Source organism: Typopeltis vanoorti, chromosome 18 (assembly GCF_054136105.1).
Source record: "Typopeltis vanoorti isolate ZY-2024b chromosome 18, IOZ_Tvanoo_1.0, whole genome shotgun sequence".
In the NCBI taxonomy this organism is placed as follows: Eukaryota; Metazoa; Arthropoda; class Arachnida; order Uropygi; family Thelyphonidae; genus Typopeltis; species Typopeltis vanoorti.
In genome coordinates, this window is record NC_143566.1 from 10804040 (window position 1) to 10820732 (window position 16693).

The following is a 16693-nucleotide window of genomic DNA, read 5'->3' on the forward strand; positions in this document are numbered from 1 at the left end:
TGGGTTCAGTATGTATTTCATTTTCAAAATTTGATTGGTCAGTAATGTACATAACATTAAAGAAAATGGCTATTGCTGATTTGGAAATGTCAAAAAACTGTTTGATAATTACTCCAAATGTCAATTAAAAGCTATTACCAAACAGTTTTTTTTTTTTTTTGACGTTTCCAAATCAGTGATAGCTATTTTCTCAATGCTATGTACATTGCTGACCAATCAAATTTTGAAAATGAAGTGCATGCTAAATGGCTTCAAATGTCAATGTTTTAAACAAATTTTGCAATTTCCTGCATCCAACACAATGTACCAGTTTAAACCTTCACATCCAAACTCATGATACTTGAAATTCACAAATTCCCTTTTCACAGTAATATGAAATAACAAACTACCCCAGTTATAATGAATCTGTTTTGCCTGATCTCAGTAAGCCACACATGTAGCTAATATACAGAGAAACCTTGGATTCTTGTTTTTAGGGCACATTCTTCTCTCCATCTGATCTTTTTCCTTATAAAATGCTCTTTCTTATATAGTAAAACTTAGAGTAAAACATGTGAAGTACTCATAATTACAGAATTGAGAATCCTATTATTGTTTGATCATCATACTAATGATGTCTTATGAGATAAGACAAAATATTTACATAAAAAAGTTAATTTACTGTGGCATATGTGTTATTCTATAGTTCTATTATAAAAGGAAAATTGTTTATGCTGAGGACATAACTGTGACATACCTTACATCTTAAATGAGCCAAAATTGTATACAGATTGTTTCACCAGACTGGGCCAGTACTCATCAGTGCAATTCTTTCACGTTCTAGTCATACTTGCTGGTCCTCTCAATTGTTGTGGTTCTTATACTACAGCCTTGCAATACAAGCCAGAAAACATTTACAGAATTCAGTATAATGGTTGTATAGAGCAGTACTTTCCAAACTTATGTAAAGGCCCTTTTGGAAAAACTAAAATATTTCACAGCCCCCATCGAAAAAAAAAATCATAATACAGACATATATTATTATAAATTTTATTGTATTTATATTCAATACAAACCATACACAGTGAATAGTGCAAAAATCAAATGCAAATATTACATTTTTAGCATCTTACATACACATTTGACATGCCACATTATCTTATATTTTTATATAGATAAATATATTGTTATTGTACATTTGTGAACCAACACTAATGTGTGATTTTTTCCATTAAAATATAAAAAATAACAAAAAGAAATAATAATAAAAATTAAATATGTTTCTTTTAAGATAAAAAATATCTACTTAGTCTTAAAACTTTTGAAATTTGTTTTTATTATTTCATGGCCCACAGTTTGGGAAGAAATGGTGTAGAGCACACTTTGTGATCATGATGCAAGCAGAGTATGGGCCTCACATTTTTTGTTTGCCTACGTTCCCCTTCATCCAAGGCATACATATGAACTCATCTGACTCAAGCTTCAAAACATGCCATGGACAACTGGTATAAGCAGCTAAAATTTTTGGATTGGAAATATTACTTAACATGCTCTAAATGAGCAAGGTTTAGGTGAAGTTTTCACATGACAATACTGAATGTTCTCTTGTCAATGACATAAAGTGCACTGCAGTACTTATTCTACAAATCACTAAAATCTGGCAAGTTTCTAATGATTCTGTATGTTATGTTGAAGAAAATGTAAGTTACATATCTTATTCTATAACCATGTTTTTTTGTCAATAACAAATGAATAATGAATTTTTTAAGATAATTAAATCAAATATGAAAATGTTGATTCTTGTGCAAGGATCAACATTAAATGAAATTAATGAATAAAAGTTAAAACTGTCGATATCCAACAGATGCATTCTTTTACAGAGCTCCTATGAAAATTTCTTTGTCTCCCTCAGTTGTCTACAATAAACTTTCAAAATTAAGTTCATAATTTTGAACAGCAAAATTAAATTAAAACAGCTGAAGCCTTCATTTGAAAATAACATATAAGATATAAGAAATGTTAAAAATCAAAGTATTCCTTACTTCACAGTGCCAGAAAATCTTTTATCTTTTTGAGGATCATAGTTTTTAAGAGCAATCTGTAATTCAACAGTCTCAACAAACTTTCTTGGCCTCTTCTGTGAATTCTCTAATGTAGCATTCACACATTCATAGAGGGTATCTCTACTTACTTTGGAACTGAAATTAAAAAATAATTACTCCAAGCAGTTTTTATATGCACAACAAGAAACAAAGCCTTGCAATCAGTATTATAAAAGAGCAGAAATTTAAACAAATAGATTACTTTTTTAGTGATGCAGCATAAGAGACTGAGACCTATAGTACTCTAACAATACTGACAAAGAGGGAGGAACATTTATTAAGATTAAACCTAAACATTGATTTAGATCAAATTTTAAACTGCTTACAACCATCTGGGGAATTTAGCCCAAATGGACTGAAGTGATAATCATTTATAATGTCCCAGTAGTCTAAATGATGCAATTATTTCTCCCAAGTGGTTCAATCATTTGACTAAATTATTAATATAGTTATTTCTTATGTTTAATGAACTTGACAACTAGTAAATTAAACCAAAATTACATCATTCAACTGATTTTTACAATTTATTCTTTAACAAAATTCCAATTTCATCTATATACAGTACTCCCACTTCACCTAAAGAAAAAAAAAAAGAGCATACCGACTTATGTTGGAAAACAAACTTAAATAGATACTTCAGAAAATTTAGATACAGACTAAGAATTACATTCAGAAAAAACAAGTTATACTGATGTTAAGCAAATGCAATGATATGCAACTAATCCTTTACCTAAGCAAGGGTATAAAGGATTAATACAAGAATATAATTTCTTGTAACCCAAGTGGTAAATCTCTCTGATGTGGAGTATTTAATATAAAACCCCGAAGTTACGCAGTAGGTGGGACCAACAAAAAGTGCGCAAGTCGAATTCGCGTAACTCGGGGTATAATTTTGCATGTAATTTATATATACAAATATACAATTGGGACCAAAGGTTTACAAACACACCTATATTTTTTAAGAAATATAATCATAATTGTAGTTTTTCATACATAAAAAAAAGGAAGTTATTTCGATGTCGATGGTTTCATAAAATCTAATAGATTCGTCTGATGGCATAATGTCTTTTTCTTGTCACGCAAAATTTCTTCATAGCAAGCTAACAATTTTTTTTATTCCTTGCCTTGTGGCTACAATTCGTTCCTCGTTAGAATCTATGTCCTCCAAAATCTGTAAACCTTGGACTTGCTTCTTTTGGATGACATTATTATTTTTTATGTGATAAAATTTTTATCAAGAACATAACATTAAACAAACGCAAGGTTTGTAGACTATAAAAATCATGTATGAAAGGAGACCACGCAAAACACATCAGTGCTTGTTCACAGCATGTGCGACACTGGCGAATGCGACCGGCGCCTGAAAGATATGACTAGTGGTGAAGTGGGACGGAAATATGTACATATAAGAAACTGAGTAACTCCGGATTCGTGTAAGTCGGGGTATGACTGTAATTTGGTTTTACTACTTGTATGCTGAGACCTGCATATTTATAACAATTTTTCTATAGCCATTTTAGGATAATTTGTGTAAGTCTGAATTTATATACTTCATGGTCTAGCTATACACAGGACTCCAAAAAATACAACTTCAATATAATAGTCACAAAAAAAATTTACTTTCCTAAGGTATTGGGGTCTACTTTATATATTGTTATAGGCAATGTTTTAAAAAACTAAATGACTAAATGTTATGACTGATGAAAAAACAAAGTAATGCATTCATTCTCACTTATACATACATGTAATTATGCAGAAATATCGTTTAAAAATGTGTGCCACAACACTGATCGTTGCAATTCAGTTTGGGCCTTTCATTTATTATCCATAATGAAGGGTGGACCCAGATTCACTTCTCACGATGCATATTCACATGATCATCGTGACTTGTTTTTGCAAAATAATTCTATTTTTTTAAAATTAAAAAGCATGTTATGTAAAATGTTAAACTTTAATTACACTAAGTTAGTTAATGTTGTGAGCAATGAAAATAAACTTAGGACAAAAGTGTATTACAATATTGCACACTGACTTAAACGTAAAGGTGTCGGAAGAATAAGATGTGTGCAAGTACTCAAGTGCTTCTTTTTTTTTTTCCTTTATTTTTTTTATTTTTATTTTTGGAATGATACATAATGGTACTGCATACCGGTACAATTAATAAATTAATAGTTAATGTTGTTGCCTCAAGGGCTCACTTTAGTGAGTACAGGCATGGCAAACCCGAGGTACCAGATGCTGGACCATGCCTTACTTCATGTAATATACATCTGTTACATTATTCTGTAGACTGGTCCCTCCTCTTCTTTCTTTGCTTCTTTCTCCTCTCCTTGCTCCTTCCCCCTGATGCTATTAGAGTATTCGAGGGCTAGGGGTGAGTCTTTCCTATCTTGCCTTAGCAAGATAGGAAATTTTCTTGCGAGCCTTTCCTATCTACCATTTCGTCTTATGCAGCTACTGAAGGAGGCAAGCTAGCCTCAATAGGTGCCGGTCCCAAGCCCGGATAAATGGCGAGGGTTGATGTCAGGAAGGGCATCCGGTCGTAAAACTTCAATGCCAGCTGAAACTGCGATATGAGGGCTAGGGCGTACCCCTTAAGCGACACGCAGCCACATCGCCCTACAGCTGCGAGAAGTGGACAAGGGCTACCGCATCAAGGGTGGGTGCAGTTAAAGAAGCGAGCAGGTGGACAGGATGTTGCGAGTGGGAACACTGAATGTTGGAAGCATGACTGGAAGGGGAAGAAAGGTGACAGACATGATGAAGAAGTTGGACATTTTATGTGTGCAGGAGATAAGGTGGAAGGGAGGAAAGGCAAAGGAACTGGGAGATGGATATACATCGTTCTACTCTGGAGCGAATAACGAGGGAAGAAATGATGTAGAAATTGTGGTGTGTGGCAGAATGAAGGGCGAAGTACTGGAAGTGGGTAGAAGGAACGACAGGATCATGCAAATGAAATTGGGTCTTGGAGAAGAAAGGGTGGTCGTATTATGTGTATATGCCCCACAAGTTGGTTGTACAGCAGAGGAGAAAGATGAGTTCTGGAACATGTTAGATGAAGAAATGAGGGAACTGGAAGAAAATGAGATGGTGATTGTCGGAGGAGACTTGAACAGACACATAGGGAGACAGAATAGAGACTGTGAAAGGGTGCATGGTGGCTACGGAGTGGGAATGATGAACCAGGAAGGAGAGAGGGTTGTGGACTTTGCAGTAGCGTTTGATCTGACAATTGTGAACTCGTTTTTCTACAAGAGGGAAGAACATTTGATAACATTTAGGAGTTGGTAACAACAGTTCACAAATTGACTACATTTTGACTAGAAGAAAACATAAGGCTGTGACAAATTGTAAAGTAATTCCAACAGATCAAGTAGCACAGCAACACCGACTGCTGTGCACAGACTTTAAAATAAGATTGAAGATAAGAACCTCTGGATGCCATGGGATGAAGACAATTAAGTGGTTTCGTTTAAAAGAGGAGAATGTGAGGAATTGTTTTAGGGAGAGGGTGCTAGAGAGGATTTCGGATGGACTGGAAAGTGTACAAGATTGATGGAAACATAATTCAAAAGTAATCCTGAGCTGTGCAATCGAGGTGCTTGGTGAGACATCTGGAAAGATTAGAGAGCAGAAGAAGAAGGGTTGGTGGTGGAATAATAATGTACAAGTGGCAGTGACAGCTAAGAGGAAGGCAAAGCAGAAGTGGGATGAGTCAAGAGTGGAAGAGGACAGAGAGGTGTACAGAGAGAGAAAGCAAGAAGCCAAGAGAATTGTGGCACAGGCAAAGGCCATGGCACATCAAGATCTGTATGATCAATTAGAAACAAAGGAAGGACAGAGAAAAATTTATCAACTAGCAAAATGTAGAAATAAAGAAGCAAAGGATATCTTACATGTGAGGCAGATCAAAGACACTGAAGGAAGAGTATTATGGAGGGAAGTGGACATAAGAAACAGATGGAAAATATACTTTGAGAGACTTTTGAATGAGGAAAATGCAAGGAGTCACAGAGAAGATGGGCAGCCTTCTGAGGGGATGGTGCAGAACATCAGTAGAGTGGAAGTGACGGAGGCCATGAAGAGGATGAGGAATGGAAAATCGGTGTAAAAATTACAGAGGAATAAAGTTGATGTCCCACACAATGAAAATCCTAGAAAGGGTTCTTGATGGAAGATTGAGGAAGGAGGTGGAGATTGCAAAGGAACAATTTGGCTTCATGCCTGGTAGATCAACAACAGATGCTATCTTTGGGTTATGGCAGATGATGGAAAAGTATCGAGAGAAACAAAGGGAGCTACATCTGGCATTTATTGATCTGGAGAAAGCATACGATAGAGTGCCAAGGCAAGAAGTCTGGAGGTGTCTGAGGGAGAAGAAGGTTCCAGAGAAATATGTCAGGTTGGTGCGGGAAATGTACAGAAATGTGAAGACAAGTGTTCAGACCTGTCTAGGACAGACAGAAAGTTTTCAAGTAACAGTTGGCTTGCATCAAGGGTCAGCTAAATCCGATTGTTTAATATTGTGATGGAGGTGGTAACAGAGGAGGTGAGAGAAGATGCGCCTTGGACAATGTTGTATGCAGATGACATCTTACTGTGTGCAGATTCAAGAGAAGAAGCAGGAACTAAACTGGAAAGATGGAGAAAAGTACTGGAAGAGAGAGGTATGAGACTGAGTAGAAGTAAGACAGAGTATGTGTTGCACAGTGGGCGGCAGACAGGAGACAGATCTGGAGCTGGAAGGAAATGTCATCAGGAAGGTGAGAGACTTTAGATACTTAGGTTCAACAGTGGAAGATGGAGGAGCTGAGAAGGAAGTGGGATGCAGGATACAAGCGGGTTGGAGGAACTGGAGGGAAAGGCTGGAGTGTTATGCGATAAGAGGGTACCGATCAATCTGAAAGGCAAAACTATAGGACAGTAGTGAAGCCAGCTATGACATATGCTATACAAACTGTGGCCCTGAGGAAAAATAACATCAGCAGGATGGAAGTAGCAGAGATGAGAATGCTTAGGTGAATGTGCTGTGTGACCAGAAAGGATCATCTGAGAAATGACTATGTCAGGGGAACAGTGAGAGTTACGAACTTAGGAGCGAAAATACAGGAGGCAAGGTTGAGATGGTTTGGTCATGTGATGAGGAGGGAGGACGAATATGTGGGAAGAAGGGTCATGCAGAAGCGTGGGCGGCCAAAGAAGAGATGGAGGGAGCTGGTAGAAGAAGACTTAAGGATGAAGAACTTGGATGTGGTGACAGCCCAAGACAGGAAGGTGTGGAGGAGACTCATTATCAACAGTAACCCCACTTAAGTGGGAGAAGCTGCAGAAGAAGTTAATGTTGTGAGCAATGAAAATAAACTTAGGACAAAACTGCATTACAATTGCACACTGACTTAAACATAAAGGTGTTGGAAGAATAAGATGTATGAAAGTACTCAAGGGTTTCTTTTTTTTTTTTTTTTTTGGAATGATACATAATGGTACTGCATACCAGTACAATTATTAATAAAGTGACACCATGACAGATGGATGTGATATGAATTTATTCAACTTTTCCAGCTGAGAATGCATACCAGCACCTATTGTTTTCATTAAAAAAAAAAAAAAAAAAAAATGGCTGTAATTAAAATATCTGTTAAATTTATTTTATACAATTGAGGATAATTTCCCAGATTTTTGGGATAGTGAGACAGTCATTATAGTTCAGATTAGGTCTGTTGTGACATAGGGCTTCAACATTTCTTTATATAAACACTCATCTTATATAAGGATCTATGTAGCAGTTTGGTGTTTTCCCATTGGATCCTATGGTTAGGGTTTCCAAATGGGAAATTATCCTCATCGTTATACTAATTATTATTGTATAAAATAAATTTATCAGACATATTTTAATTTAATTTTAATTTCAGCTGAATTTTTTAAGTCCTCAAACACACTACTGTACACATAGAGGGATTCCAATGTAAGCATGCGCACTAACCATTCCTTTGAATATAATTCCTAGTATTGTTGTAATAACTATAATGATGATGTCTTAAAATACTTAAGATAAAATATCTATATATTATTAAAACTTAATTACTGTGGTATACATGTGAATTTTTAGTTATGAATACTCCACAGGTTTCACTATATAATAGTCTTATTCCTTCACGGAGAATCGACAGCACAGCAGAGCAACTCACTAGGAAAACTTCAATTGAAACAGGGTAAGGTACATGTCAGAATCTCATTTTTAAAAAAGTGCAGATGCAATAAACTCAGTCCAGTGTACCTCCATAATAAATACACAACATTGTTAGAATGATGTGGCTGACAAATGGGTTGCAAACTTATCTGGTTGTCCGTTAATGGAAGATGAAATGAATGCATTAGCACGAGGTCACAAGTTTGCCATTTTGCCTAAACGTATTCCTTGTTTAGATTTCATACACAACATTGAAAGAAACACCAGCCATCTGTCTAATATCAAAGCCAATAGAATACGTTTCAAAATAGCCAAAGTAATCTATGATGCCAAGCCTTCAGACTTGAATATTCCATCGTCAGAATTAAATAAAAGCCCTGAACTCCTTAAAACGAAATGAAAACAGTTATCACCAAAGCTGACAAGGGGAATACCACTGTCATCTTAGATACCAATTTATATGACCAGAAAATGAATCTACTGCTTTGAGATCAAAATACATACTCCCAGCTAGATTATGATCCTACCAAAAGAACAGCTCAAGAAACTGAAGTTACTGGACGAAATAACATCCATAAATCAGGAAACCACCAAAAGACTCAGAATATACTATGCTAGGCCTCCTAGAATATATGGTTCTCCTAAACTGCACAAAAACAACTGTCCACTTAGACCTATTATGGATTTTATAAGCAGCCCGACTTATAAAATATCAAGATTTTTGTCTAAGCTTCTCCATCCTCTCACAGGCCACTCAGCTTCAAAAATTTCACAAAAAAAAAAAAAAGACAATTCAACAGGCATGATAATAAGCTTCAACATTGTCTCTCTTCACTAATATTCCTCACAAGGAGACAACAGAATTATTAAAAACTCAAAAATTTCCACCTGCTATTTGTGGAATTATTCAAATTTGCTATCACATCTAGATACTTTACATGGAAATACAAAATTTATAAACAAAAGGAAGAAACAGCAATGGGCTCTCCCTTATCACCTAACTTAGCCAACCTTTTTCTGGAACACCTAGAAGACAGAATTTTTGCTCTTGAACCAAAACCAAAAATATGACTATGATATGTTGGATATCTTTGCAGTCTGGAGTCACTCTGAACAAGAACTATACTCATTTCTAGATAAAATCAATAACCTTCATCCTTGCATCAAATTCACACTAGAAAAAGAATCACAATGCATCTCCTTTCTTGATATACACATCCAACAAAAACAAGATGGTTCCATTTCCACTTCTGTCTATCGTAAACCAACTTTTCCAAGTCATTACATCCACAATTCATCAGCTCACCATCCATCTCAAAAATATGGCATCATAAAATCTTTGGTATCCAAAGCACACAAATTTTGTTCCTCTGAAGAATCTTTAAAACAAGAATTAGAAATTATTAAAGATACAGCCTTATTAAATGGATACAATCCAAAAAAAATCAAAAAATCATCAGCCCAGACAAGAAGCCCGTAGGACTCCTATACCATATATTAAAGGTATCTCAAAACGTCTCAAAAATAATGAAGAAATCTCACCACAACCTATAAACTAGTCAACCAGATCCACAATTTCCTATCCTCTCCAAAAGACAAACGCTCACCTATGATGTTACCTGGCATATATGAATTCCCATGTTCTTGTAAGATGTGTCTTACTATGGACAAACAGGAAGATTAAGTAAACATCTCTGAACATGAAGACCACATCCATCTTATCAAACTGCAGAAATCTGGCACAACATGGAGTTGAAAACCCTAACCATAGGATCCAATGGAAAAACACCAAGCTGCTACATAGATCCTTATATAAACATGAGTGTTTATATAAAGTGCTGAAAGCCCTACATCACAGACCCAATCTGAACTGTAATGACTGTCTCACTATCCCAAAAGATAGAAAATTATTATCCTCAATTGTATAAAATAAATTTATCAGATATATTTTAATTTAATTTTAATTACACCTGAATTTTTTTTAAATCCTCAAACATGATACTATACGCATTTAGGGATTCCAATGTTAAGCACGTGCACTAACTGTTCCTTTGAATGTAATTCGTAGAATTGTTTTTTTGAAATAACTGCACCGATGTATTAAGATACTTAAGATGAAATATCTACATATTAAAATTTAATTACTGTGGTATACATGTGAATTTTTAGTTATGAATACTCCACAGATTTCACTATATAATAAATTTTAACTTGTGGATTTTCAAGAGTTCGGTTAGAAATAAAACACTTAATCAAAACCCTGGAGACTTCTGATATGAGAAATCAGAGAAAGATTAGTGGAGTCAACAGATAGCATCAATTTATCATATTAAAAATGAGGACATTAGGAAAGAACTTGCATTGTTAGCATTCAGGAATGTGCTAAACAGAATGGGAGAGGAAAGATTAGCAAAACAAGTGTTCTTTACAGGTTGGCTAGGAAAAGACCAGAGGAAGACCAAAATGTAGATGGATTGATATAGTAAAAATCTCATAATGCAAAGCACACATCCTTTCAGATGTGCACTGTTCTTTGCATGTTCTATGCTAGAGTGCTTTGCATTATGGAATACTAAGATAATTGATGTGAAGTAATTAGCCTCTACATACAAGTAGTCCAGTTTTAAACATACTTTTTGCACAAAAAGTATGTTTAAAACTTTTGTTTGCTTACACTTGGATAAGAATTTAAACCAAGTGTAAGCAAAAATTTTTAAATTTTTAAACCAAGAATATAATTTTGTGACATCTTTGATTTATTACATAACCAAGTGAAAAAACTTAACCATTGTTCATTCAATACCTATCATCTCTTTCTACTCATTCCCCAACATAGCACTCAACCACCACTGGCAATTCGTCCTTTCGAGCAAAAAATCATCATCATGCGTATCAAGGATTTAGGCCTAGCATGGCCTGTTCTGGCCTTAGAAGTCATCGTTGAATCGTTTAAGAGGACGTCCTGGTTTCCTTTTTCCTAATGGCTTGTATTTTAAGGTTTGTTTTGGTAATCTTTCTGTTTTCATTCTTTGAACGTGTTCCATCCATTTATGTTTATATTTTTTAATTTTTTCTATTACTCGAGCAAAAAATCTAGTCATAATATCCTTGAACCACATCCTTTAACCTTATAGGTTTTACAGAACCCTTATTATTATAGATTTTACAGGGTCCTTATATCCACAAAACTACAAAACTATTCTCATAATGTGCACTCCATAGACCTGCCAGTTTTGGAAAACTCTGAATCCTCTCTACCACTATCCCCACAGAAGTCAGACAACCAGATCTGCACATGGTAGTCTTTATATTAAACCTCACAAAGGAAATCATCTCCATATTCCTGTATGCCAGCGTTCTTCAACAACCACAATGTCATGTGCTGTTCTGGTCACTTTCGTAATGCCTTCTAAACTTCAACTCCCTTTTCACAATCACCCCTAAAATCCATGGCCTCAATATCCTGCAGTTAAGTTCCATCAGTATAGTACATGGCTTGTGATCTCTCTCTCTCTCTCTCCCCCCCAAAACACACAACTTGGGTACATTAAAGTTTGATGCTATTTATCTTTTCCCATACAGTAAATCATCCAGCAGGTTTCATCTTCAATGACCATTGATCTTCTTAGCTTTGCATCAACAGCTGAATATTTTACTTTAATTTATTTTCTATATATCCCTACTGTACAAACTAAACAGCAGAGGACAAGTACTGAGCTCTGCAGTACACCAGTTAATCACTTGTCTTATCCCGGACTCGACTTCCTCCCTCCATATGCCATCCTCTTTAGCCAAATCACTGGCTTCACTTCTATTCCTGTTTGCTCCAATTTAAGCAATGAACTTCTAGGCAGAATCCAATCAAATGCTTTTGCAAAGTCCAGCATTCATCACTGAATAGTCATTTCCTTTACCAACTCAACTGTCACTATCATAAAAAGTAAATTACTAAGGCAAGACCTATTCAGAAAACCATGTCCCCCCCCCTACAAAGTATCATATTTTCCAACCAGTCTTGAAGTTCCTTTTACTAACTTCTCCAATACTGACTTATAATTTTCACCTTGAAGTCTCCTTCATACAATAGAACTATTTTTTAGTTTTTCCACTTCCATAGAAACTTTCCCAGAAATGAGGCTTGAAACAGGGCAGAGAAGATACTGATTTCCTTGTATGCACAATTTCTAGTAACACAAAGGCTGATATGCTATATGATCCCATGGCAGTATTCACATGAAGGTTCTGCAACATAATAAGCACCTCCCATTCACATACACTAATACCCCACTTCATGATGCTTTGCTTTACAATGATCCACTCATATGGCACTTTTCAATTATGACCAATGCCCATTTATATGATGCTGCATTTGTTTGTAGAATGGTTTTAGTGGCATGATGCACGCTGAATCAACTAATGCATAGTATTTGAATCAAGACAATTCCATTCTTCAGTGCACCCAGGTTCAAGGATGACATAATTGATAGCTTTATTTTGAAATTTCTGAGGACATTTAATCCCAATACCAATATTAGACAATCATCTTCTGGGATGCAAAGTATCACAAAAGTTTCTGTTCATCCTTCTAAATGTATCCTGCACATTCTTTTGGGGATATTTTTCCAGTTGTCTAAAGAACTAAGGAAGGTGAATAACCTTGGAGAAGTTGTACAAATCTGTGAGCTATAACTTTATCTGCTGATGATGTCTCCACATGTTTTGTAGTTGGTTAATCCCAATTCTATTCTTAAAACAGCTAAACCACACAATTTGATTTAAATATGAATGGGCAACAATTTTGTTTTCTTCCATGTCAGAAAATATGGCTAATGCCTTCTCAAACATTTTCATCTCTCTCTACAAACCACATCAGTAAATTTTACCGGTTTTTGAAAAGCATCTCCCTTAACCACCTATTAGAAGACTATGTTTTGCAATACAACTGACTATAATATTAAATATTGCATGTGGATTTGCAATAATACCCTAGTTTTACCTCTTTTGTTTGAAACAAATTTAACAGAACTACTTTTTTTTTGTGAAGATATCATAGCTAAACAGTTAGCCAATTCAAAACATTGGTTCACTAAATCTCACTTTTAATAATAAAAACTTAATTTTCCAAAATCTTTAAAATTGCACTGCATTACGGTTTGTACTATGCATGCAACTCAAACTGGAAGTTTGGTTCAGATTTTTAGAAGTTTAGGTTTAGACATTCAAAACGCACTGAACGACAAATCAGATGACACAACTATCGTTATGGGAGATCTAAACACTAAAGTAGGCTCAGAAAAGATCTCTTCCTGGATGGGAAACCAAGGCTTGGGACAGAAAACAAAGAGGAGAAAGATTAATACAGTCCTGTGAAAAAAAAACGATCTGATGATAACAAATACTTTGTTTAGCCAACGTCCTAGAAGACTTTACACATGAAAAAGTCCCACAGACAGCTACAAGAACCAGATTGCCTAAATAATGATTAAAAAAGGATACCAGAATAACATCTTACAAGCCAAAATATACCTGGGACTGATATTGGATCAGACCACATTAAAGCAGCAATAAAATTAAAGGGGTACTTAAGGGTCACGGTTGTATAACTGAATGGAGACCTCCACATAGTCTTTAAAGGAATGTGGAGAACAGACCAAGGCTTCTAACCTAATGTCGAATCCTCACTTCGTGGTGCACCGTGTTAGGTATCTACCTGAATACTGAACGAATGAGGATAGCCTGGCAATATGGGATTTAGCCGACCAAATTGTATTCTTATTGGCTTAAACCAAAATATAGAATGATGGTACAATAGGACAGAATTTCATGCGGTCCTCGTTCTGGGGAGTCGCATGGTTAAACAAGGACCCCGTTGTTTTTGCCAGGACATACAGCGAAAAGTCAGCCTACTTCAACATCAGAACTATCAACATAAGAATCCTGAATGGCAAAGAAATGGAGCTAGCTGAGGAATTGGATAAGTACCAAATTGACATAACAGTGACTGAAACAAAAAAAAAAAAAAAAAAAAGGCAAAAACTGGTGAGATCTTTCTGAGCAATAAATACAAAATGTTATATTCAGGTAATGACAATCAAGGAAAAGAAGGAGTAGCCATAGTATTCAACACTAAATACGAGGCTAATCTTCTTGAATGGTAGGCAGACTCAAGTAGTGATGTGGGCAATCATCAAAATGGGGAACTGGACAATGAGATTTATTTGTGCCTATGGTCGCACAGAAAGTGTTCTACTAAAACAGAAGTGGAGGAATTTTTGAGACTTAAGAGAAAACAACTGAAAAAGGAAAACTTGGTCCTTGTTGGGGATCTAAATTGAGTAGGAAATAATTGTCAGTCATACAAAAATATTTTGGGGAAATTTAGAGAAAACAGCAAAGCTAATAATAATAATGGCAAATATCTGTTGGATTTCTGCTTAGGTCATGGATTGGTTATTATTAACACAATGTTCCAACATAAAAATGTGCATAAATTCACATGGAGAGAAGAAGCAAGAAATAAAAAAAGTCTCATTGATTTTTCTCATTATTGCTGATAGTGATATTTTCTCGCTGGCACAGGACACCAGAGTGTACAGAGGATTTGAAATTCGAAGTGATCACCATTCAGTCTTGAGCAGGATAAAATTGAATTTCAATTGAAAAGAAGAACATGTAAGAAAGTTTTAAAGCCAATAAAAGTCGAGCAGCTCTCAGATATAAACTGTAGACTAAAATAAACATCATTCAAGAAAAAAAAAAAAAAAGGAGTTTGAGAACAGGAACCAAGCCTTGGAGATTCAGTGGCAAGCCCTGAACAAAACACTGATTGATTCAGCTAGAGAGGCATGTGGTGAGGTTGTCTGTAAAGAAAGAAAATTCAGAACTCCATGGTGGACACACGAAGATAAAGAGGAAGTGAAAGAAAGCATATCAAAAGTTCCTGGCAAATAAGTCAGCTTTTGCGCTTAGAGAATACAGAGACAAATGTAAGAAAGCTAAACACTGTGTAAAACTAGCTAACCAAAAGTCATGGGAGGACTTTGGTAAGAACACAGAAAATAAATAGTTAGGGTGGCAAGATATTCTGGAGGCTGTTGAAGAAACTCAGAAATGGAGAAAAGAGCGCTGTAAAAGGAATTAGAGATGATAAAGGTCACATGAAAACTTGTGAAAAAGATATCCTTGAAGTATGGAGTAATTACTTCGAAATATTGCTAATTGAAAATTGCACAGTGGTAAAAAAAGATTTAACAGGCATGCAACCAGAAACACATATCTATACTTGAAGTAGAAAAAGCAATCAAAAGCCTGAAATGGGGAAAGGCAACAGTAGTAGATGATATTTGACCAGACATGCTCAAGTATGGAGGTATAAAAGACTTACAGTGGCTGCACTGCAGAGTTCAGAAGACCCGGACAGAGGGATGAATTCCAATGATTGGAGCACAGCTCTCATAGTATCCATATATAAAAAAGGAAATAAAACTGAATGAAAAAATTACAGAGGTATTTCTCTACTGAGTGTTCCTGGTAATATATATGCAAGTATATTTGAGGAACAGTTGAGAAGGATTGTGGAAGAAAAGCTTGGCAAACAACAAGCTGGATTCAGGCCAAATAGAGGCTGTCAGGATCAGGTCTTCACTTTACGACAAATACTTAAGAAATCTTGGGAATATAACATAGATCTGTGTTTAAGTTTTGTCAAATTTGGAAAAAGAATATGACAAGGTGCCAAGAGAGAAGCTATTCAATACACTAGTTATATGGTGTCAATGAGACATTATATCAAGCAATACTTGGTCTTTATTTGAGTTGTAAGTCAGCAGTTAGAACTGAAGGAAGTACAGGAAGATGGTTTAATGTTAAATCTGGTGTGAGAGAAGGATATACATTATCCCCTCCATTATTCATTATCTATATGGATCACATTATCAAGGAAAGTGGTATTAAACCTGATATCAAAATTGAAGATGTTAATCTCAGCTCCTTGCTTTATGTGGATGATGTTATACTTCTAAATAAATCCACTACAAGTCTGCAAGATTCCCTAACTAAATTGAATAACTGTTGTAATAAATATGGTATGAATGTCAGCAATAACAAAACAAAGACAATGAAAATAGGCATAAGTATTGAAAATATCTGCATTGTAAATGGAGAACCTATAGAATAAAACATTTCAGCTACTTAGGCACGATTTTTAGTGAAGATGGTAAATTAAATATGGAAATAGACAACAGGATCAATGAAGCTGGAATGGTAGGAAGTGAACTAAATAAATTTATATGGAATAAGAGAGAAATTAGTCAAAACACTAAATGAGCTATATACAATACAGTGTTGAAACCAATTTTAACTTATGGATCTGAGAGCTGAGTCAGAAGTAAAACACTTGACCAAAGACTAGAGACAGCAG

General features: G+C 35.4%; 1 protein-coding gene across 1 annotated transcript in view; it reads right to left on the minus strand.

Annotated features, from left to right (window-relative positions):
* Window positions 1-16693, minus strand: part of LOC150096488 (large ribosomal subunit protein uL1-like) — a 118256-nt gene that overhangs the window by 55967 nt on the left and 45596 nt on the right. Inside the window, exon 3 of the mRNA XM_090408624.1 lies at window positions 2022-2177. Within this exon, the coding sequence (XP_090264750.1) occupies window positions 2022-2177 (156 nt within the window). The remainder of the gene's footprint in view (window positions 1-2021; window positions 2178-16693) is intronic.